This window comes from Gavialis gangeticus, unplaced genomic scaffold (genome assembly GCF_001723915.1).
Source record: "Gavialis gangeticus isolate Ggan-Ray unplaced genomic scaffold, GavGan_comp1, whole genome shotgun sequence".
NCBI classification, from domain to species: Eukaryota; Metazoa; Chordata; order Crocodylia; family Gavialidae; genus Gavialis; species Gavialis gangeticus.
In genome coordinates, this window is record NW_017729020.1 from 139,726 (window position 1) to 164,823 (window position 25,098).

The following is a 25,098-nucleotide window of genomic DNA, read 5'->3' on the forward strand; positions in this document are numbered from 1 at the left end:
CAATGCTCGCACTGAGTCTGGCCCAATTGTAGCATTAAGGTTTCACATTATGCCTTGATAGTACACAGTCTGCACTTTTTCCCAGGTTTGAGTGTGGACTTCCTCAGCTTGTTTGAGAGAGAATTTGATATTTTGAGATCCTTATGCAGAACTTGTGCAACATGGTGGGAGATAACATGCGTATGAAAAGGGGACCCCCCCCCCCCCCCCCCCCCCCCCCCCCCCCCCCCCCCCCCCCCCGCCCCCCCATTAGCATGATCAGTTTAATTACAGAGGCATTTTATTTGACTTTGTTTTAAACACCTTTGCATTAATTTTGCCATAAACATAAGGGTTGCCATGTCTCCTGGTCTTGCACCTTTTATGCCAGCGTGAAAATGTATGTCTGGACCGATCCTAAAAGAGAATAGTAATGACATTTTGTACTCACTTGTTGCTTGGTCTGTACTGGTAGCCAGAAGAGTGGCAGTGATTTAACTCAGAAGCCACTTTCTGTGGGAGAATGAAGATCCCAGTCTTGCCACATAGCTCATGGCCGGTGTTGGCCAATGGCTGGCTTAGAGAGAGATTAATTCAGTTTGCTTTATCTTAGTTTGGGTGTTGGACCAGAGAAACATCCCTGTAGATTTAAGGTGTTTGCGCTGCAAGTGACAGTGCATCCAGCTTCAACCTGATGGTTTGTTTGCAGACGAGGAAGCCCCCTGCTGATTGGAGTGCGAAGTGAACACAAGCTCTCCACCGACCACATTCCCATACTGTACAGAACAGGTAAATACAGCTGCCAGGTCCTCTTACCACCCAGGAACAAGGGCATGTGTCAGATCTCATTTACCTTGGCCAAAATCCAGAGTGAGCTCATTGACATAAGGGAAGCGACTCCAGATTTATATGAATTTATCAGAGAGGAAGAACCATTGAACTACAAGCTATGCATTCAAAGGGAGGAAATGCAGCAAGGGAGAGATTTTTCTTTTAACCACATGCTGTGTTGTATCCCTCAGTTGACTTTACTCTGTGCCCTGTTGGGAAGATGAGAAATTGTGTTAGCAGAAATCTCTTTTGATTGTGATCAAAGGTTTGATGATGTGCATTTGCAGGTAATCTATTCCTAATAAGTAGCATTTATATTACACAGTCTTATCAGCATGCCCACGGATTGACAGTCACACTTTTTAATGTGAGAACTGGGGTTTATGCTCAAATAACTAGATCCTTTGTCTTATCCTCATGCTGGAAGAGTCTGACCCGGCACTTGTTAAAGTCAGTGAAACAACTTCCAGAGACTTAGTGAGGGTATTGGATCAGTCCCATGGGTCTCGCAGTGACAGGAATACGGGAACACAGCAACAGACCTTATTTCCAATTCTGTCACGACTGACAGCATTTTTCCCTTAAGATTGTGCCTCCGATTATGTAGAGACTGAATTGATAATAAATCTTCTGTCTCTGATTCCTTGCTTTACATTAGCTAACTGACTGGTTCTCGTTTGTTGCACGCTGTTACGCTGTAATATTGACTATTTTCACCAATTGTCTGAAGTTATTTTTCTTTCCAATTACACTTTCAGCTGTGCAATCTATGGATCATTCTTTTGATGGAATATCCATAAAAAAGGAGGAAGGTGCCTATCAGAGACATACCTTTAACACAAAACCTCTTGCCCCCTAAAGGGGGAATTGTAAATACGGGAAATCAGCATTGATTCTTTAATACGTGGCTATTGCTTTCCGTGTAGCACCATAAAACAAATAGGAGGATCAGTATTTCTTCATAGAAAACACAACAAATAATAATAAAAAGCCTCCTATTTCTCCCAGCTCTGAGTATGCAATGATGCTGAGTGCACATACAACCCTTAGAGCACCTTATCTGGACCATCTCGAACCAGATTCTGCTATGGGTCCTATGCACATAAGAGGCCATTTCCATTAAGAACAGTCGCTTCCAGCTGCTGACAACCCAAGGTTTGTCTTGTTATCTAGGTCAATACAGTATACTTCATATCTAGAAGTACAATATATTTACTCCATTATGGGGAGGAAAGGAAGGTGGCTTTAAATATAGCCGTATGCCATTAGCTTGCAGTAGCTACATCACCCTGGGGTGTGCACAGCCCTGGAGTATGGAGTGACCTCAATATTGAATAACATGACAGTCTGGTGGAACTGGTGGATTTTGAAGGTGTGGAGGTAACTGTGGACCAGCTAGTGATCTTGACTCTTAAAGGAGTAGGTGATTTTGGTTGCCTCCCATCCTTGTACTTGTACAAACAAGATGGTTTTAGTAAAAGCAGTAAAGTCAAAGTGGCTGACTTACTCGGATTTAAAAGTATTTCATGCCTCATAATGTTTGCTAACAGCCTCGGCATGAAGTGCTACTCTTCTGTTAGTTTACAGTAAGATTTTTGTGTTCTCCCTAAAAATCATATATAATGGAATGAGGTTTTAAGCAAGGCCATAACATCAGGTAACATATGCCACTTTGGTTGTCTCTGAAACACCGCTCCCAGCAATTCAAGATGTAGCCTCACTCACACAAGCATAGACAGATCTCATTTTCTGCAGAACCCAGTACTGTTTAGTACAGTAGTAGCTACTTAAAATGCCAAAACAGAGCATGCTCTGGTATCAGGATACAGTCAGCAACCTTGCCTTAGTGGTCTGGAAGTACTTGTTTATTTGCATTTTTATTTCTTAATTATCCATATCTTCACTCTTCGTGCTGAATAGGAAAAACTTCTGAGTTGATTTTAGATTTTGGTAAATAGGAATCTGTGATCCTTATCAGTGATCCCATAGATCCTCTGCCATATGCACCTGGCTTTAGTTTTTTGAAAATGTTCCCTAGGACCTTTCGTGCACCACACTAGTGCGTGGAATGGATTTTATTTAATGTACACAATGGCATGAATTTGCTCTTAAGCTTGCTCCAAGTGCATGAGTTGAGACACGCTTATGTAAGTGGTCTCTTGCACGCAGGCGCACCCTGTAGTTACAGGTGACCATGAAACATTGTGCTGATTGTGTAGTGTTTGGTGATTTGGTTTGTGGAAAGCAATGCCACTTACTAAAGATTATGCGGTCAGTGTTGTACCTGGGGGAAAAGAATCTGCATGCTGGAATTTAACATGGGTGTTTTCGGTGGGATCACTAACCCTCTGCCTGCTCTGATTGTGTCCTTTGGTAACGTGGTAAATGAAATGACGAGCTCTGAACTCTTGGTCTAGTAGAGCTTCCTTATTTTTCATCAGTATCAACATGAAAGCAGTTTTTTTGTCCTGATTTTTGGAAAAAACTCCAAAGCCACAGATGGCAGTATGCATGGAAATGCTAGTTGTTGTAATGAATCGGTGGAGTACATATTCTGTTTATAAAAACAGTTCCTGCTTTTTTACCACAAGGAAACAGCTGGGCCCGTAGAACAAGTTCCTGGTGTATCAAAAAAAGAAAGATGAAAACTTTCAAATTTTTATTTTTGTAACGTTTCCCTTCTTTTTAAAGAGTTTTGCTTAGTCTATCAAATCATTCCTCTGCCAAGGCTGAGTTGTCACATGCATTACATTAATTCTTTTGACCAAGTTAAAATATTAAACAACAGATATCATGCATTGGTCTTGGAGATTTATTTTACAGTTTAATAGTCCTTCCTAATAGGTCCTAAGGTTAAAAAAAAAAAGGTTGAAAAGCTTTTGAGAACATTTTAATGGAATTTTAGACTTCTTGAAAAACTTAGATTATCCCTGAAGTAATCATAGAAGCACAGCGGTCTGCGAATGTGAAACAATGTGGCTCTCACTGCTTAGTCAAGCTTATGCTTCTTTTGATCAACCTAAATAACTTCTTCTGAGGTGTGCAGCCTTAGTAAAGTTTGCCAGCAGTATAAGTGAGGGCAAAATTATTAGTAGCCTGGCCAGTCATGAAGGGCACAGAGCGATTACTCCTGTGGTCCATTGCCTCCGTTTATAAACTGTGATCAGCAAATAGACCATGAAAGAGATTTTGCTCATGGCTGCACCGGTTGAGCATCAGCAGGATGATTATACAGGTATAACGGAGGAAAGAATTTGAGCAGGAGACTTTTTACAAGCATTGGTGTTTCATAGTTTCACAGTAGCTAGGGTCAGGAGGGACCTGATCAGATCATCTCGCCTGACCCCCGGCCACAGGCAGGAACAAATGCTGGGTTCACAAGACCCCAGACAGGCAATCGTCCAACCTCCTCTTGAATTTGCCCGAGGTAGGGACGAGGACCACTTCCCTGGGAAGTTGGTTCCAGATTTTGGCCACCCTGTCTGTAAAATATTGCCTCCTGATCTCTAACCTAAACCTGTTCTCCATCAGCTTATTACCATTGATCCTCATCATCCCAGGTGGTGCTGGGGAGAGAAGGGCTCTGCCTGTTTGCTGTTGATCTCCCCTGAGGAGTGTGTAGGCAGCCACCGGGTGCCCCTTCAGCCCCCTTTTGTTGAGGCTGAACAGGTTCAGGTCCCTCAGCCTCTCCTGTCAGGGTCTGCCCTGCAGCCCTCTCACCAAGCAGGTGGCCTCCTCTGCACCCTCTCCATGCTGGCCACGTCCTTTTCGAAGTGCGGTGCCCAGAACTGGACACAGTACTCCACCTGCGGCCTGACCAGTGTCGCACAGAGGGGGAGGATCACTTCTCTGGACCGGCTTGTCGTGCATCCAAAGATGCATCTCAAGGTACGGCTGGCCTTGCTGGCTCCGGTTGTGTTAACTCAACCTAGTTGACTGGAAAAATACTGGGCCCCACAAAGTGTGGAAGAGCTCAGAAGGCAGTGAGAGTTACTTCCCAAAGCAGAACTGTGAAGAGACTCTTTTTAGTTAGTGACATTTTCTATAATTGTGCATTTCAGTGGCATGTTTAATGTCAAGCACAGCATTAATTGAAAAAGCTTTAAATGCCATGCAAACAAACTGAGAAAGGACACAGGAACATGAACAAACAATGCATGACTTGGAAAAGGAGAACATGATCCTCTTTTTGCAAAACCTACTTTCAGTGTTAAATTGACCATAACTGCCTGACATTAAACCAAAATGCAAAGCATCTAAACGAGGCTTCATGCTGATACTGTGACTTGGGGACTTTGGTTAAGGCTGACGTTGCAGTGCGTGTTCTCTATTTTATGGATACGTGATGCAGAATGCTTCATGCTTTGCAGGTAAGGACAAGAAGGGAAGCTGCAACCTATCTCGTATTGACAGCACCACCTGTCTTTTCCCTGTGGAAGAGAAAGCAGTGGAATATTACTTTGCCTCTGATGCTAGGTGAGATTCTTTAGCATAGTAAAAGTGATGCAATTTCAGTTTAGGGTCCTGGCAGGTAAACTGAGATCCAGGTGTTGCATTAGGAGTAGTTGCTCAATAAGCCTGTGAAACTGCTTTCAAAAGATTTACAAATAGTAATTTTCACATGCTGGGTGGTGAATTGTGTTCTCAGTTTTTGATGGTGGTGGGAGGGAAGCAGGGGTAAAGATAGGTGAAATCAGACTTTCTGCTAAAGACTTTCTTGCCTTCCTAGAATGGCCTTATTTTCAGTCAAGAATATCTGTTGATGATTCCAGCGTTGAGTAATGTGAAGTCTGTGAGACTGCTGACCCAAAGTCAACAGACACAGAAACGATCAGGAGGGTCGTGAAGCTCTCCAGGAGTTTTTGTTCATAAGCAATTCCCAGCATTATCTGCCGGGTCTCACATTTTAATCCCTGGGAGGGTGGAAGAGTAGTGATTAAAAAATACCTCTGCAGTATCCCTAATGAAATTTCAGCCTTCCACATGTTAACAAACAGAAGTAGGTCTCAGGTAAATGTGACCAGAGGTGACTTGCAGCTCCTTTCATCTGAGCATTTTGAAGAGCATTGAACATTTAGGTTTACAGTGTCCCTATATGTTCATCCCATTTTTACAAGAAGAGTCTAAGTGACTTGGCCAGGGTCAGACTGAGGCATTTAAATGTGGGTTTCACTGTTGAAACTCTGGGCAGAATCAGGTTTAAAATGCTGTTGGTTAAAAACTCCATATTTTCCTAGTGTTGAAATACCCCAAGTTAATTGATTCTGGATATACAATCCCATAGCAATAAACGTCCAACTCGTCATACCTTTCATGATGTGATTTCCTCTTAGAGATGGCACAGGGAGGGGAAATGACTTGCCCAGGATCTCTCAGCAGGCCGCAGAGCCAGGAATTGAACTCAGGTCTCCCAAGTCCCACTCTTTACCTCTTAATGCTTAGACCAGACTGCAGCATAATATCCTTTGTCTAAGATATGCACAGAGCAGTCTTAAAGGGAGCCCATAAATTAATAATGAGACAAGGGGATGAAATCTTGTTCTGTTGTCAGTGTGGAAATATTCCTTGCACCGTTTCTATTTTTTTAAGAAATTCCAACGAAATGAGTAACTTTATTGAATACAGAAGTTGCTCGGTCGATTGCAAACTCAGCTGTAACTTTCTTCCTCGGTGAAGCAGTCGGTGACCTATGGCACATGGTGCGTTCTTGTTACAGTGCAGTTATTGAACACACCAACAGAGTGATTTTCCTTGAAGATGATGACGTAGCAGCTGTGGTGGACGGTCGTCTTTCTATCCACCGGATCAAACGCACGGCGGGTGATCATCCTGGCCGAGCCGTCCAGACTCTGCAGATGGAACTTCAGCAGATCATGAAGGGTAAAGTCTTTTGATCCTTTCCTCCACGTTCAGTAGGGGACTGCTCCCTGTCAGCTGGCACCAGTAGCTGAGGGATGTAAGTTGTCAGGTTGAGGAGTCTCTCTCCTGTCTGTCTTGGACTGTGCCCTAAAAAAACAAAATGTCACGTTGGGCATGTCACCTCCATCAGTGGAAACACTTGCATCCCGCACCTTTCCAAATATGCAGTTCCATATCGGGGTGAAAGGCTCTTTATTTCTGGCCCTTAGTGCAATAAGCAAGTTTTCTGCTTTGCTCTCATGTGCTCCTCTGTTCACTGCAGTTCTGGTATAATGTAGTTTCTTTCCACTGTTCCTTTATTTATTTCTTTGTTTATTTTAGGTAATTTCAGTTCATTTATGCAGAAGGAGATTTTTGAGCAACCAGAATCTGTTGTCAACACCATGAGGGGCAGAGTCAACTTTGATGACTACACTGGTAATTATGAAGACTCATTGGGTTTGTTACAGTTTTAGGTCTAGTGCTCTCCAAATGAGCATTGCTGGGGTAGGAGCTAGATAAATAAGCTGTGTGTGTAAAAGGAAATGCCATTACTTGGAATGGGCCTTCCACAACAGTGACAGGAGAGGGGTAGTCTCTTTGCTGACTCAGGTTGTTATTTATGATGGGTTTGGTCATGTGGTTTCCTAGCAGAGAAAAGGTTCTCTTTACTTGGAGAACCCAGGAAACATTGAGGACCCTGAAAAGTCACATGCTATTTTTGTCTTTTGCTACTTCAACATTTTTTATTTCTTTTTTTTTCCTTTTTTTCATGCTAACCTGTTACAGTGAACTTGGGTGGGTTGAAGGATCACATCAAGGAGATCCAGCGGTGCAGACGTTTAATCCTAATCGCTTGTGGGACGAGTTATCATGCTGGAGTTGCAGTAAGTAGCTGTCTTTATTCATTGCCTTCCAAACTTTGGCTGAATTAGCCGATGTGTGTCCTGAGCAAGTTATGGTCTCATCAGATGCAGTAGGGAGAAGTGGCAGGTGTTTTCAAGATGTGTAGGGTAAAAGAGCCTAAATAAAAAGGGGTATGAGTCCAGGTTGTGCTTAGTGGGACTTTTTAGAAGTTTCTTTAAGTGCCTTGGAGCTTTCAAAAATTGCACTATGTGCCTATCTGTGTACTTAGGCACCAAAACCCCTTCAAAACTTTGTCCTTTAACAGAGTGCACACATCGTTTCTGAAAGCTGGACTTAATTGCTTATGGAAGTTTTAGCCTTTGGAAAACTTTTGACAAGAAAATCTCTTCTGAGAAAATTGTCAAGGCATGTGACAACATAGTACTGTAACACATCTACAGAAAGTTAAAGGTCATTCTGGGCTAAGTCTGACTTTTCCCCTTGGTTTTTGCAGGCTCTGACAACAGCGTATTAAAGACATCCATCCAAATGCCATATATAATATGACAATTCTGTTTCATGCCACACAGTTTCATAAATGTTTGCAGGAACATGGCTGTGTACAAACAACATGTAACTGTATTCTCTTGAGGCATGTTCTGATCGCAGGGCAGCTGTAATGGCTTTAGTCCAAGCTCTATTGGGTTGTTAGTTAGCAGCCCAGAAGCTCGGGATTGTTTCATAAAACGAGTCCTTAGAAGTTTTTTTTTTCCCAGATACGCTTTATGGTCATTTCAGGGTGCTTTTTCTTTTCTTCTTTTTTGTAAACACACAGCTGCATTAACTATTTCATATGAATTAGAAAATGAAGCTGACTCTCATCTGGCAACTTGCATGGTCCAAGGAAATGCAGATCACCATCAGAGAGCCCCTCAGGCCAAAATAGGGTTTCATGTGTTTTCCTTATACTGGCTGCAGCTTTTGGGTGCTTCAGTCATTCAAAAAAGGCTTTCGGCATTTATCCTGGTTAAGTTCTTTACATCCTTTTCACCCAGCTCACAGACAAACAGCTCCTGTAAATATGCTCCAGCCATATTGAATTGAATTAATTGAATCAATATTACTCCAGTTGAGTGTAAGGTTCTGGCCTTATGGATTTCTTTGCCAGGTCATGACCAGAGTAGCCTTCCATATTGCCTTTCATATCCTGTGTATGTCGAATGCAGGTCTGTTGAATGGTCTGAGGATATATTTTAATTAATCTCCATTGTGATATTGTGACTAACATTTTCCAGCGCTTGACAATTTAAGGTTCCTTTTGTATTCTAAGGTCTTTACATGTTCCACAGCACTTAAGCAATAACTTCCTGACATCTCTTTCAGACTCGGCAAGTACTGGAAGAACTGACTGAACTGCCGGTTATGGTTGAACTCGCCAGTGACTTTTTGGACCGAAACACGCCAGTCTTCAGAGATGATGTTTGCTTTTTCATCAGCCAGTCAGGTAGGAGTGCTCTTGCCCCACACCCTATCCCTCTGCTATCACTGTAACTCTAAAAACCTAAATCCATTAGGTCAAACTATTGTCCGCTATTCATATTGCTTATTATGTGCATCAGTGAAGATATTGGCGCAGCGATCCGAGAAATGACATATGCTTACTAAATCTCATTTAATCCATCTTTGTGTCAGCACGGCATTCATGCTTTGTCTAGTCAAGTCTTACATGTGGCAAAAAAGGCTTCTATCCTTTCTCTAAGGAGAATTATTTCACAGCATAATAAAACCAAAGATAGATAAAACCACCCTTTGCCTCTCAAATTCAGTAAAGATTTCTTAAATGTTCTTATCACTAATTCAGGAAGAACTATAAATATATACCAAGCCTCATCCTGAACTTATTGAAATACACAGGCACTAGGTGAGAAATTAAATGTGTGTAGAAATTGCTATACTTCCAACATAACACCTTGGAATGAAGCCCAAGATAAATGCTTAAGCTACAGAATAAGTAGTATTCTTAATGAGTCTCATGACCCTGAAATCAGATGAGTGGCTTGTTTTAATATTTGTAATACAGGGAAACAGTTTTCCCTTTTTTTAAAGCTTTTATCTAATTTTGCTGTTTCCTTCTGCTAATGCAGCTTTGATTATTAAAGGAAGATCTTAAAAGGAAATAGCATTTTTTCTTTCTGTCCCTTCACTGCGGTCTAGGGAAAAGAAACCAGGGAAAGTAAGTTATTTTGATCACCATAACAGCATTATTTTGATCACAAGTATCACAGTTATTGCTTTCTGGTTATGAAAATTACTAAGAATTTATTAGTTTGCCTCGACCCTGTTACTATGTCACATAGTCAGAAAGTTTCTAGCATGTCTTGGCTAGGCCTTTTCCCCTGAGTTTTAAATCTGCTGCTTTCCTCTAGCATGGTTCTTGTTCACAAAAACCCTCCAAGGTCCCATCTTCTTTTAAACCTGCTAATAGTCAATGAAGTAGTATCTGAACTAGGATCTAGGATTTGAACTATTGTTGCTGTTGCTTGGGAGAAGTTCAGTAGCCTTCCACTCGAGGCTCCAGGAAATTTAACTAAATACTGAGCTCAAACAAAGCTCTCAGCACCAGATCTTTGCTTTTAAAAACATTTTCTCTAGAAAGGTGAATCCTAGCTAGAGATTTCTGTGCGCCAGGATGTTACAGAAGAAACTAGAGTGTACTCAGCAAACTCTGTTTTAGTGCCTCCTGATGATGTGTCAGCTTTGCATAGAACAAAAAGGCATGTTCCCTTAGCTGAATTACTTACTAAAGCATGCCAGTAACACTATACTAAATGTTCAGTAGCTTCTGTTTCTAGCGCTGTCTCTGGGGCTTTGCTATGTTTGCAGCAGAACTGGAGCATCAGTGCAGTTTTGTGCTCTGAGGAATCGGCCTGTTCGGAGGCCATGAAGGGCTGATGGAGTGTTTAGACTAATTCTTATCTGTTTTCTTGAAAAAAGAAGCCCTGAGTATTCAACTGTGATGTCTTGACTGAGAAGCTGCTTCTGATGTAGGGCACAGCTGAGGCTTCTGAGATGCCATTTTTTAAATGTTGCTTCAAGACACTTGAGCCACACACAAGCCAGGTTATGTGACCAGTGTTAGAACGGTCCTGGACTGAGACTAGCCCCATTCTAGGAGGTAACACAACACCTTTATTCTTTAGGGGAGGGGTGATATCCAGGGAATGAAACTTAAGATACTGCAGTCTTCACAAGCTACAGCAAAAAAATACAAACTTAATACATGACATAATACCCAAAATGAATACATGCAGAGATTTTGAGTTAGAGATTTGAATTTCAGTAAGATACTTAATGTATTTAATGGATGAGCTCTTTGAGGAACAGATTCCATCACTTGAATTCCTGTTAGAGTGGTTCGGTAGATCATTTCGAATTGATGCATACTGCAGTCTTACAAGGTGTAGGATATTAACACCTTTGGAAAAGTGTTAAATCGAACAATTAACTGTCAGGTGGTAATGGCTGTATAGTGGACTCAGATTGGATTAATAAAGCTGGGTATATATTAAACAATATTTTTTTGCCTGGTAAATTAATAAGAGGTAGTTTAATTTAATTTAATTCACATTTGCAAAGCAGACCTAATTCACCTTGCTTATTGAACATTATGCCAAAATTAGTGGCATTAAAAAGCATAGGGTCAATGTTTACCTTCACCAAAGCTATTTTTAAGTCTACAAATCAGGTACCAGTGGCTTTGAAAGTAAGTGAGTTTGCAGAAGATTACATTGCCCATTTCTAGTAGTTGAGTTTTCAGTGGTCCGCAGTGCAGATTAATGCAGACTTTTAATGATTTTTTTTTTAAAAACCCATTTATAAACCTTACCTCCAGCATACCTGCTTTTTGTGCTATCACATATGCAGCATTGCCTGTAACTTGTCTTAAATCATAGCCTTGTACATTTATCTTTGCAGGCGAGACAGCAGATACTTTGATGGGTCTTCGGTATTGTAAGGAAAGGGGTGCCCTAACAGTGGGAATCACTAATACAGTTGGCAGTTCCATATCCAGGGAGACGGATTGCGGAGTCCATATCAATGCAGGCCCAGAAATTGGTGTTGCCAGTACAAAGGTGAGTACCAGATAAATAGCCCTTGCTCATTTGTAGTCAAATTAACTTGCTTGTGGTTGACTGTACTTGTATGTCAGCAGAAGCTCTTTTTAACCACACATATTGCATGGGGCTTCTCTCTTCCTTGGCATTCTTTAATATTACAAAAAAAAAAATCCAAGTTATTTTGGAACATATTAAAAATGTGTCAAATGAAGCTACTGAACATTTCTACATACAGCTAAACAGAAGGCTACAGTGGAATTATTTTGAATATTGAAGTATGGGAACCAATTCCTTTAATTCTTTTTGCTGCAATAAATAACCTTAAGTAAGGAAGAAACCTTTATTATAACCTACTTCACTCTGATTAGAAGTGGCTGAACACAAAAGACTTAATTTGCATCTTTGGATGGTCCTGTAAGTTGTATGCATTTCACTTTCTAGCACTGTCACGGCTAGAAAGTGAAACTTTGTTAAAGGAATCCTTTTAAAGAAGATTCCTTTGCTATGTTGTACGATGAAGATGTTTTGCATTGCAGGTAAATTATATGACCATTTTGTTGGACGGCTTCAGGCTGCTGGATAAACTTCCAGGGGATTTGGGGATTAATGGCAAAAGTACAACTGTATTCACGAATGGAAATATGTAGCTACCTTGAAAGCAAAGTGGGGAAACCTTGTTGCTACTTGGGTGGTTTATAATCTTGCTTTCTCCTAAGGCTTTTGCTGTACCTAAAAAGTACACCAGCATGAAAAAGAAAAGGTTCCAGCAGAACCTTATTTCTTATTTAAAATGTGCAAACATAATAATTCCTGTCATGTACAATTCTGAGGCCAGATTCTCCACCCTATAGTAAGAGTAGTCATTCAACTGGATGGAGTTATACCAGCATAAGTAACAGGAGAATCTGTCTCTGATTAAAATAGTAACAAAGCCAAACCTATACAAATCCCCCATAATTAAGATTTTTCCAGGCACCTGTTCAAGGTGCTTTCCTAAGAGGTCAGAGAAGCCAGAGTAATCCCTGATTAGCAAGTTTTCCTCACCATAGCAAGTCTTGCAGTATATTGTAAATATTAGAGTTCTGGACCAAATGGCACCAGATCTGTTCACTCTATTTAATTTCCTGTCTGTTCAAATCAAAGGGTGCTTGGCTTCAATGCCTCAGACCACAAGTGCTAAGAAGTATTAAAAGGTAGCAGGTAGCTTCTGCAGTGTGGAATCAGGCAGGCCGTACGCACGCACACTGCTTATACCTCGACTTCTGTAGACGTTTCCAGTATACGTGTAACTCCTTGGCATCTTGCCTGACCCCTGTGGTTGGTCTTGGGACATAGCACTGTTGACTTAGTGCCACCCTCCTTCATCCCAGCATGCTCCACATTCATTCTTGCAGATGTTTTAAAAAAAATAAAAGCAAACATTTATATTTTTAATTCAAAAGATTAAAGAGAGGACAGGATTTCGGCAACAGATGGAGAAAGGCGAGGTCATTAGTTTGCCATTGCTGTTCCGGCTGATTTGGGGCCAGGGAGGGTGCCAGGGTGTTGGGACAGCGTATGAAAACTGCCCGCAGACATGCTTTCTCCAGCGTGCTTCAGTTGTGGCGCAGTTCTGAGGCCAGAAGAGGTGAGCAGGCTTCTGTACTGTTCAAATGAGTTAAAAAATAACCCCATTTTGCAAGCAACTCTGCTAATGGGTCGGTAATCTGAATTCCAAAATAATAAGGGCAGACTTGAAGAGCAGTAATTTTGTGGAATACAGAAAACTATATTTTTGAAAAATGCAGAGATGTCCACTAAATATGGAGCCTGATTTCCTTGGCTACAGCCTCTGGCTACATGCATGGTATCGCATAAAATTTGCTTTGCAGCAGTTCATTCAAATGGAGTGCTTCTGCACAGAGAAATCTGCTTTGATTTAGTTAGGTTCTGGGAGAGATGATGTCAATCTGTTAGATGAATTCAGCCAAAAACCACATTTGAGTTTAACAGTTCACTGGGGAATTTGATCATGGAAAAATCATGATTCTTGCAAAAAGTTTTGAGCGAGCTGTGTTTGTTCCTGGATTCTGTTTACCTTGCCAACTTTATAGTTTGCAGGTCACTTTCTAGTGACACAGAGACTTACCTGTATGTGCTGCAATTTAAATGTCAGATCTTAAATTACTGGTTGGCCCATGAGCCCCAGGAATTGCTCTGAATTTCTATGAAACTCCACTTCGAGAATGTAGGAACCCGAAAGGAAATTCTGGCTGTCGGCAGGAAAAAGTCCAGGCAGTATTCACATTGCTGTTCTGTGTTAATGCCGTTGACTTCCAAACTTGAGCTGTATGCTACCAAGGGCAGAGCATGTGCAATACATCCGATTGCCTTGTCTGCATGCCTGAAGGTTTTCTGGACTCTTTGAATTCTCCATAAACCTTCTGCAGTAACTTTGGCCATACATTTGTGTTTTCCTTAAACAGTGGCAGACAATTAGACAGGTTACAGAGCTGTGCTTTTCCAGTAGGCTGACTGTAGATTGTAATGCATTTCTTGATATTTGCTTTACAGGGTTTGAATCCCTGTCTAGCAAAATGTCACAGGCCAACTTGTTAAATACTTGATATTTTTTGTCATTGTGTGGAGTCTTCCTTTCAAGGATTTTTACAGCACCTCTGATTAAATCTAGCAAGAGCCATGTTTTACACTAGCCTTGCAGATGCTTGTTTAGGGTAATTGTTTAGTTTGAAAGCTTGCCTTCATTTGAGTTCATTTGCTTTGTTTATTCGTGCAGCTGTACACAGTTTTTTAGCTTTGGTTTCCCCTGCAGCCAGAAACGCAAGTTGCTGTGGTCCTGTTGGACTCAAAGCATGTACCAATATAGTACAGCCCAAGAAGGGTAAAAAGGTGAGAATCTGCATTTTGCTGGCTGGCATCCCCATTGCAGGGTGAACCAGACTAAACACCTTCCATGAACAGGGCTTTTTATTTTCTGTGATCAATTTTAAATAGTGAAAAATGGTGAGGCCAGTTTAATTCACTGCTTTCTACAAATGATTTCCACATGAGGAAAAATGTCTAGTCCAGCTATTTCATTGAAGGTACCTTGATGAAAACTGGATCCAAAGTACTTGTCTGAAATGCGGACTTTCAGCATTTTCCTCACTGTGTTGCAGCTTTTGAGTGTGCTGGGTTTTTTTACATGGGTGCATCAAAATACGTGCTTGTTCCATCAGTTAATTGCTTTGCAAGTGCTAGAGTATAGCTGTTGACTCAGTAGCAGTGTGGAGATGGCTATATGTCTACTTGCTTTCCGTTTCACTTGTCTGCAGCAGCCCTGTTCCCATCTGCGGTGATTTTGGCTACTGATTGTAATACAGCCTGGTTTTTGCCTCTTGCATTTATTTAACTTAGTGAGTTAAACAAAGAGAGAGCAAATCAGCTGCCAACAGGAAGGGGGATACTACTGAAAATATTACTCTGCAGGTCCAACATGTGGCACCTGGGGTCGGGTGTTGCAGAATAAGGGTGGTGGTGATCGGTTCTCTGTTTATCATGCACTTGATTTACTGCACTTCTGAACACTGAACTTGTGCTCATTACCTTAGCCGGCTTGAAATGCAGTTGTGCTTGCTTCAGCATGGGCCTGCGTTCCCACGGATGCCTTGCGCTTTTCGTTCTTGTGTTTCCATGTTGAATTGGAACGAAGATTGCAGTGCAGCAGCATGGCATTGCGCTCATGACTTTTTAAAAGCAAATCTAAGCACTGCCCGAGTGAAAAGCAGCTTCACGGGGGAACTTCAAACCTTTCCAGCCAAAAAAAAACAGTACCTCTTCCACCATTTAATCTGCCCATTAAAAACTAGACATGGAAACCACAAAACAGTTGTATTTTTCCCTCCAACATCTGTTGCTGACATCACGGTTGCATACCACAACACAGGCAAGGCTATCTAAAGTCTGATAGTCTCCAGCTGTTGCACAGCCTCCCTTTAATAATGGCACTATGAAAATAACTGTTTCTGGTGATTTGGCAGCCTTAAGATACTGCTTTAACCATCCCCCACCCCCCTTTTTTAATTCAATCTCAAATGGTTAGGTTTAGCTTGGATACTCAAGTTTCATCTAAATTCCCTTTCATATGAGCCATAAAAATGGACCTAATCTCTAAGGCTCCTCTGAAAATCCCAGCCATTAATCCCAGCCCACTTTGTCAAGGTTGCAGTGTGCTTTGGAATAACCTGTATCAGTGCAAAGTGCTGTATTATAAGATCCTGGAAATAAAGGTGCATCCACTTTCATACTTTTAACATTGGACTCTGAGGGCCTCTTGTGCTTAAAACCGACTAACCCCGATAGTTGTGGATTATGAATCAAGGCTTGTGTCTGTACTGTTGTGTGGCACTGAATGTGATGGCACTTATCTTCCTCCTCTCTCTCCTTCCTAGGCCTACACTAGCCAGTTTGTTTCTTTAGTGATGTTTGCCCTCATGATGTGTGACGACAGGATTTCTATGCAAGAAAGGCGCAAAGAAATAATGAGAGGTCTGAAAGGACTGCCAGGTACGGGTCGCGTTGGTCGGCACTGTTCCCTTCGCTCTGTTCCTGTCTGCAAAGGGCCAACACGAGATCCATTATTTGAAGCGAGCCAGAATGGGTGGCCTGCTTTCGACTCTAAATGTGCCTGTGGTTTTTACCCTGTGAACAAAAGATGCAGTATCTTTGTTAAGGATTTAAGGCCAGGATGAAGTTGTGGGCAGAGGACGGGGTAGATTGTGTGGCATTTGCCCATTGTAGGCTGAACTTTTTGGACTTGGTGTTTTTTGTGCAGAGGGGGCTTGGCAACCAAAATGATCGGGCATGGAGCAGTTGACGTGCCAGGAGAGACTGAAATGGTTAGGACTCTTCAGGTAGAAAGGAGAAGGCTGAAATGGGGTATAATAGAGAGCTATAAAATCATGAAGGGGTTGGACTGACTGAGGGAGGGACTGTACACCAAGTACCAGAATACTAAACAAGGGAGCACCGGCTGTCAGTAGTAGGTGACAGATTAAAACTAACAAGAGAAAGCACTTTTTAATGCAACGTATAGTTAACTTGTGGAGCTCATTGCCACAGGAGGTGGTGGAAGCAGATAGCACAGGCAGATTCAGGGAGGAGATGTATTAATAGCTGTTGAACAAAATGGTTGAAGATGTTTCCTCTGGCGTCAAAGCCCTGGCTGGGATGATCTAGTTGGGAACGACCCTGCTTTCAGCAAGGGCGTTGGTCTAGATGACCTCCTGAGGTCCCTTCCAACCCTCATTTTCTGTGCTTCTATGAGTCTGTCTCTAAACCTAGAACTGGGGATTGGTGGTACTGAATAAAGAGTAGGTCCCTGTAGAGATCGTTCTCATATAGCAGCCACTTCTGTCACTTGGAGCACTGGTCGGATGCAGTATGGCACTGCTTGCTTAGGTTCTTATACATGAGATTACAGAGTCGTTTACTGGGCTCCAAAGGGGCAATTGATGGTTCCCAGCACAAACAAATGTGTTATCCTTCAGTGAGAAAACAGGAGGGTTCGTACCAAACCCAAATGTACTTGGAGGGGAACCGTGCTTTACTTACCTCTTTGTCTCTTCCTCTTAGACTTGATTAAAGAAGTGCTGAGCATGGATGATGAGATCCAGAAACTGGCAACCGAGCTTTACCACCAGAAGTCCGTTCTGATCATGGGCCGGGGTTATCACTATGCAACATGTCTGGAGGGGGCTTTGGTAAGGAAACTCTTCATTTGAAGCTGGGCTTGACTGGTGGCAGGGGCGATGTGTAGGCGGTGCACCCCCCCTTTGCTGCCAACCGTGCCAGCAACATCTGCAGGAGCTTCCAGCTTATGGCCACCACCCCCAGTGCAGCTGTGCCCCCCCCCAGCCAACGGGGCCACGCACCATTCGTGACTGGTGGAGTTGGATGGTAAACTCAAACCCTCCAGCACTGAGCTTGGCCCTGGAGTAGCTGATATTTAGGTGAAATGTTTGTTTTGCTTTCTGTACAAAGTATTTAAGATGAACTCTAAGCAGGGCACTTTGCAAACCATTTAACCCACTGTCTTAATAGCTGTGTACTGTAACCATTTTAAACATGCACCTGTTGCTCACATAGTAACCTTGATTAGAGTCTGGAGTTAAAGAAATAAAAAGAGCAAAGCCTTCCGTAGCTGGAGCAGTTTCCAGTTGTTCCACAAGCATGTTTTTGCTAAGTAAGTACACACCCATCTTACATTTGGATCTGTGCAGACACACTATGCATTACCCCAAACCAGAGAGTTATGGGTAGATCTGGGGGTAGAGAACCAAGAGTTTTGGTGGCCTGTTTCTTAAGCTAGGACACCGCTTGAAACTTCTTCCAGGCTTCCCACCTCCACATGTTGACTTGTGCCAAAAGCAAATGGTGAGAGGGAGTTTAAAAGGTAAGAGTCGTCTTCAGATCCTTGCTCATTCTGAGGAAGAGTGATGTAAATAGCTGACGCACCCTGATAGCGAAAAACATTGTCACTGCAGGGGAAATAACTCTATCAATATTCTTCCTGTGCAGAAAATTAAGGAAATCACCTACATGCATTCAGAAGGGATATTGGCTGGTGAGCTGAAGCACGGTCCCTTGGCACTGGTGGACAAATTGATGCCGGTTATCATGATTATCATGCGGGACCATACATATGCCAAGTGCCAGAATGCTCTCCAGCAGGTTATCGCACGGCAGGTAAATTAGAGCCACGTTTCATTTGTATCCATCCTCAGAGTCTGGAAGTTAAAATTGATTCCTTTGCTGGTAAAGTATTAGGAAATGCTAGGACGTGTGGGATGGGCCAACAGCATTGTGGGCAGTACTGTAGTGCAAGTGAGGGCAGTGCTTTCAATGAGCCTTTCAAACCTTTTCCTTCATATTCAGCTCAGGTGAACTTTGAGGCCACTGAACAGCTGTTAGGTGGACACTGTCCATTTAGCAAAGTCAAGTCAGTGGGCTTTTAATCGCAATTTTATGTAAGATGAACAAAACGTGGTTTAACAGCATCATCTTCAAAGGAGTCCTGGAGAGAATGATGCATCAACTTCTGTGAACAAAAGCTGTTGTAAATATTTAATTCAATAGCTGGTGAAGCCCAGAGCTTACACACACATTTATATTTATAGAGACTTTTTCTAGCTAGAGCAGGGGTGGGTGAAATAGAATGGCCTCGCAGGCTGTATCTGGCCCACGGGGCCCCTAAAAAAATGTAGAAAATTAATATTTCTCTGCCCTTGGTTCCTTTCAAATATGTTCTTTGCTCACTGTGTGGCCGGTGCCCCACGCTGCAGCCTCTCACAGCCCACCTGGGACTGACTGTGCCTGCTCCAGACAGCCCCACGTGGGCTGCGAGCGCTGGCCGTGGGGTGAGCGAGGGGCCGCTTTTCCCTGCGCTCAGTAGCAGGTTCTTCCCTGCTGGCAAGCAGGGGGTCAGGGCTGTGTGCTGCCCCCCGCCTGTACCACAGGGCTGGGGGGCACTGGGTGTGAGTGGGAGCACGGGGCCCAGACTGGTGCCCCAGGGTCAGTGCCGGTGGGGCCCAGAGCAGGGTGGCAGTTGTGCGGGGTCCCAGCTGGCAGGGGCTCTGTGGAGCAGGGCCAGCTCCCCCCTTCCTGCTGGTGCAGCCCAGCCCAGCTCCCTGGACCCCTGGCAGCCTATGCCCCACTTTGGGCCCCACCAGTGCTGGCCCTGGGACATTGGTCCCAAGATGGTGACCGGGGGGCGGGGCACCTGTCAAGGGGCGGGACTACCATGCAGACCTCGACAGCCTGCCAAAACTGGGTAAGTGGCCCTCTGCCCGAAATAAGTGCCCACCCCTGAGCTAGAGCATGAAAATATAAATTTAAATCTGATTTTTTTCTGACTTCGGTTAGTTCGGCAAGAATAGCACGGGTGGTATAAGATAGTTTAACATTTTAGACATTTCTCAGCTTATGTCCTATGAAAACTATCTACTTCCATCAGGGCTTTGAGAAGTGATGTGCCGTAGCCGACTGAACATTTTAATACTTGAGTGTTGTTTGGCATCCTGTAAAGAAGTTCCCTGGTAAAAAGGCAAGAGTAACAGACCCCTAGTTTAGGCTTAAGCCTTCAACACAGTATTTTAGGGTCACAGTACTCTTAATTTCTAAACAGCACAGCAGTCACTTAAGTGAAATATTTGTAGGATTTGAACAAATAAATATATGGCCCTTGTCAGTCTTTCCTGATCATGGTTTCTCTGCTTGCTGATGCATGTCTTTCTTTCAGGGAAGGCCCGTGGTGATATGTGATAAGGAAGATATAGAGACAATTAAGAATAATAAGAGGACAATCAAAGTTCCCCATTCTGTGGACTGTCTGCAGGGGATCCTGAGCGTTATCCCTCTCCAGCTCCTGGCTTTCCATCTTGCAGTGCTCAGAGGCTATGATGTAAGTACTCTGCTAGCTCTGTCCCCCTTCCATACTGGACTTACTGTTGAGAGGACAGGAAGAGATCTTTGTTATGCTGAACAGAAAGCTGTGCTCTAATAAGGCCTTAATAGGGACATCAACATAATGAAGATTAGGTCACTGGGGAGACCACCCTGGAGGAAAAGTGTGCATGCCTTAGCTCCATCAGCGACCAGTAACGTCCTGTGTATTTAGCTTTGAGTAGTCCTTCCTGGTCATAATGCTTTATACGGCTCTGGTAAAAGGTTCTGCCCTTCTTCCTAAAGGCTTAGTGTGTGACCTTCAATAAGTCATAACCTTTGCCTCAGTCTAGCATCACTGTCTCTCTCATAAGTTGTCATTTTGGCTCCTAGGAAGACAAATATTTTAATCTGAGCCTATGAGTCCCAGAGCACAGGAAGCCTTGGTGTGTTTTTTTTGCACAAAAGTGGAAAACCTTGCCAAGACATTCCAGTAACTTTCAGATGTCTCCCTGTAATGGCTCTTAGGAAGTATAAAATGTTGATGCCTACCTTCCTGTTCACAAATTCCATGTTTTATCTCTTTGCAGGTTGATTTTCCAAGAAATCTGGCCAAGTCTGTAACGGTAGAATAAAAGCTCATCTGAATGTTAGGGGCATGGGGAAGGGAATGAGAGACTCTTTTGGTACCAAAATACTTTGTTTTTTCCAGATCCCTTAAGTCAAATCTTATTTTGTTAAATCATTGTTTGTGTAGAAGATGATCATAATTCTTTTGCATTTGGTGATTGTCAAATAGATTCCACGTGCTATGGCCATAGTTGTGTTTTGTTGAATTACACCTCACAAAGGGTGTTGAATTATTTTCTTTGATAAATGCACAGTCATGTAGTTGAGGGTCCCCCACTTTACATTGAGATAATTGAGCTGTATTTGTTATTTAGTGTGGTTTGCTCATATCATTGAAGAGATATGGTTACATGAAGTAATTGTAGTGCTTTCAGGCCATGAGGGCAGGTCCTGGTATATGAAATTAGATTTGGCATCATGATGAATTGTGAGTCGCCAGGGATTATAAAGAGCTTGGGTCAAATTCTGACTCCTTTACACTGGGGAACTTCACAGACAGGTTGTTCTCTCCTCTGAAATCTGTTGGTAAACTTGCTCCAAGTAGCCTCAGCAGGATCTTGCCTGTGCTTTAGCACCTGACAGTCCTTTCAGACAGCGGGCCAAAATCTACTCTTCCACCAGCACATGTGGAGTTGAGGCTGAACCTCAGTGCAAGTGAGAGCAGCATCTGACCCAGTCCTTGCATAGTTACCAAAGTGAAAAGCAACCCTGAGAGCCTGTTGTGCAGTAGTCGCAGAACTATACATTCCCCAGGCTGGCAAGGGACTCTTGACCCCTCACCCCCAAAACAAGTTTTGCAACACTAAAACACCCAGCATTTGGGTACTGGTTCGATTACGAGCAACCCTGGTTTTGAACACCTGCAAGACCTTTCCTCTGTGAACAGGATCCTGCTTTGAGCATCCCTGCTTTCACCCTGCCAGGTGGGTACACACCCAGAGGGATGACACTAACTGTGCACGTGTCAACTGCTACGTTAGGGCAGTCGCAGGTAACACGTGCATGCCCCTTGGTTTCATTTGAGCTGCTTACTCCGTTAATGTCTCGGTTTGTGGGGTGGATAGCAGATAGCTACAAGGGCATGTGTGGCTTTGTTTCTAAAATGTTGGTGTTTGATAGTGGTTTATATCTGGGGCAGGGAGCCAGAAGACTTCGTGGACAAGACTCCAAAAAATATTGAGAGAGATTTCTCTCGTAACTGAATTGAATTAAAAGTTGTAATTGAAACTAGAGGCAAATGTTCAGCACCTTGATTTTTAGAAATGCAAGTCATTCAGGGACAGTAAATGTCACCTGATGGAAAGGGGTGAAATTCATACCACATTTGGTGCGTTTGAGCTAAGTAGCTATATTGTTATGCACAAGGCTGACAGTTAAAAAAACAAACCCATAGTACTTCAAGACCTGCAGTCAAGCTTACTACTGAGCAGTTGAGGTCACTTACTACTATGGAGCCAAAGTTTGCAGGGCTAATTGTCTAACGTGCACTATTTTGACATGTAGACTTCTACTTGATCAGGAAGACTGTCCACTGCTTTAAGGACTTGGTTTTCTTTCAGCAAGCATGCTGTCTGCTATTGTAAAATCCTGGCTTGTACAATAGACAAGTCCTCCAAATGGTGTTTGCACCAATTCTTTCTAATCAATGTTAAATATCTAATATATGTGACTTAAGTACAAAACCATCCTGGATTTGTTTATGGCTTAATTTTTCCTGTTAGCAAAAACTTTGGAAAAACCGGTTTCACAAAACCAGTATGGAACTGGACTCTGTGTACTGAGACTTGGTATGGGTAATGACTTGTATTTAAGCCATTACTTTTGAATGCAAATTGTTATCCTATGAGTATGTTTAGAAGTGTAGTAGTAAATATAGTAGTTTAGCCTTTCATAAGCAAATATTGTAGGCATTGATTAACTACTGCTTCCACCTCTGCTTTATGTGAAAAGTGAAAGACTTGTTTTCTGCAAGAATTTAATGATAAGGAGACGGTAGTAAACCTTCTTTGCTGAAATTTGCACAACTCATTGAAATATAGGTCTTTCATGCTCCCAGCTGGAAGATTTGACTTGTTTCTGCTCTTCTCAGCTCATGACCTTCTCCCCTCCTCTGAAAATAAAAATGTCACCCTGTAACCCTATGAGAGCTGAAATAAAAGGGGCCTGGCCAAGGCATAGGGAAGCTTTTCCCCAGGGTTGAAGGAACTGCAGGATCAAAGCCCACCATAGTATAGATTCTGTTGTGAATGAGATCCTTGAGGTGACAGGGCTTCTGGCGTAGTTGTATGTGCATTGTTTCAGACTTTTGAGATCTCTGCCATCAAACTTAATAGAAGCCGACTAGCCTGGGATGGCTCGCTTTACAGTTTGGATGCTTTATTGTCTGATGCAGGCAGGTAGGCTAGTGCCTGAGACTGGAATTCTAGGCAGATAAACGGTCTGGAAAGATCAGGTACTTAACATCCAGCTTTGAACAAGTTAGCTACCAGTACAAAATGTGTGCAAAGGACCAAAGAGCCAAGAGCGTATGGTAAAGGTGTAGGTGTGACACTTAACATCTGCTGTTAAAACGAGTGCTCTGTGGTGGTAGTAAAGGCGTTACCCTGTAGGCTTAGGACATAGAATTTGCATTTGTTGGAAATGAATAATACCCAGTGAGCTATGCTAAGCATCTAAAAGTCAGCTTGCCAAAACTAGTCATGACTTAAGCTACTTGCAGATAAGAAATAGCTTGTTAAATGTTGTAATGTGTTATAAAAGTGGGATGCTTCGCATCCAAGACTGCTTTGGAATATAGGCACACTTGAAGATTTCCTACCATGCCTTTGGATAACTTAAGCATCTTGGTACTGCTGTAATTGCCATCCCTGGGTCCAGGAGTTACCTTTCATTGCATTGTTTTCATCTAGCTGTGTTGCTTTTTGATGAATGAATGTTACTTTTTACTCTAGACTATTTTTGTTTTCATGAGATTCCACAAAAACAATTGAGTGTCTTGTGATATTTATTAATGACTTGTAGGTCTCCCCTTCTGCCACAAATGGTTAGCTGACTGAGCCAATGAATTCATTCCTTCTGAACTGACTGAGAAAGGCAGTTGCCTCATCGCTGTAGTAGAGCCCCACCTGAACAAGATAGCAGTGCAGGCTGTTACTGGGTGCTTAGCAGTTATCCTCTGTGCTCTCTTGTAGAGCAGCCATGTTGCTAATAAGATCCTTCTGTTTTCTTTTAGTATCTCTCCTCTTATTTGTGAGTACGGGCATCTGTAATCGAGACATCCCTTCCACATGCAGGAGAGGAGAAAAAGATCTTTCATCAGTCATGTAAAAAACAACACACACACACCCAAGTAATAAAAAGCTTTATTGAAAAATAGGCCCAGGTACTTCCTTAGCTTCCCACTTCTTGTGCAAGTCTTCAGGTAGCAGTGTGCGCCACAGCCCCATACTGGCTGTGGCATAAGGCCTGGCAGACTTGCACTTTACTGCTTTGTCAACTCTGCAGCTTGCACCAGTGCAAGCCTCACATTTCAAGTTGGAAAAAATTGGAGCCAAATTACTACACTCCCCTGGCTATCACTAGTCATGTGCAGCTAATACAGCCTAGTCGCTTGTTGAATTACTAGTTAGCTGACTCAAGGCTGACCTTACTAGAGTGCTAGGATGGTTTTCTATGCTGCAGGTAGCTAAGGCATGTCCTGTCTGTTTAACCTTTTCCCTCCTCTAGAAGCCGTCTGCTACTGACCAAACATGGGGCACCAGAGATGAAAGACTGTCAATGCAATAAAGCCCCAGAAGCAGGTGTGAACACTGCTGTGGCTTGGTTGAAACAGCCACAGTTGCTGAAAGTTGGCACCTGGTGCAGGAACAAAGGAATTTAGAAGGGATGATTGTTACCATTGCTTCCCTTGTACATAGCCAGTCTGCTTGGTTTATGGGGACCATGCCTTACCTTGTTTCCTGTATTTGGTTTTGTCTCTTGCTTCTTTTGTATCTCACCATTTGAATTAAATGAAGTGCCCAACATTCAAGCAACAGAGTGGCCACCTTGTGTTAAATCTAACTTGTTGGCAGTGGGGAAACACAGGAAAGCAGCTCTCCCTTTTGGGCATTCCTCCTTGTCTGCCCAGTGCTAGGGCAACTTAGCAAGGCATGTTGGGGTGGCCTACAAAGTGCCCTGTGGTCATCTGCCTCCAATAGTTGCTCAAAGGCTGGCTTTTAGCCCAGGGCTGGCCCTGTCTCCCCAGGCTCTAGCCCAGTCACAGCAAGCCTCTTTATCATGTGGTCCTGACCCCCAGCCAAAAGACAGCAGACTTGTGAGCAAACTAGCTCACTTCCCAGAAACAATCAGCTTCCTTCAGGCAGCAGGCCCACTC

General features: G+C 42.9%; 1 protein-coding gene across 1 annotated transcript in view; it reads left to right on the plus strand.

The window, feature by feature from the left end:
• The window catches only part of GFPT1 (glutamine--fructose-6-phosphate transaminase 1), a 35,848-nt gene extending 12,698 nt beyond the window's left edge, over positions 1–23,150 (plus strand). The window contains exons 8-20 of the mRNA XM_019514292.1: positions 689–768; positions 1,569–1,622; positions 5,181–5,286; positions 6,527–6,690; positions 7,051–7,146; positions 7,498–7,595; positions 8,938–9,058; positions 11,530–11,687; positions 16,103–16,217; positions 17,286–17,413; positions 18,231–18,398; positions 19,951–20,112; positions 20,684–23,150. Of these exons, the coding sequence (XP_019369837.1) occupies positions 689–768; positions 1,569–1,622; positions 5,181–5,286; positions 6,527–6,690; positions 7,051–7,146; positions 7,498–7,595; positions 8,938–9,058; positions 11,530–11,687; positions 16,103–16,217; positions 17,286–17,413; positions 18,231–18,398; positions 19,951–20,112; positions 20,684–20,728 (1,495 nt within the window). The 3' untranslated portion in view covers positions 20,729–23,150. The remainder of the gene's footprint in view (positions 1–688; positions 769–1,568; positions 1,623–5,180; positions 5,287–6,526; positions 6,691–7,050; positions 7,147–7,497; positions 7,596–8,937; positions 9,059–11,529; positions 11,688–16,102; positions 16,218–17,285; positions 17,414–18,230; positions 18,399–19,950; positions 20,113–20,683) is intronic.
• Positions 23,151–25,098: the final 1,948 nt, after the last annotated feature.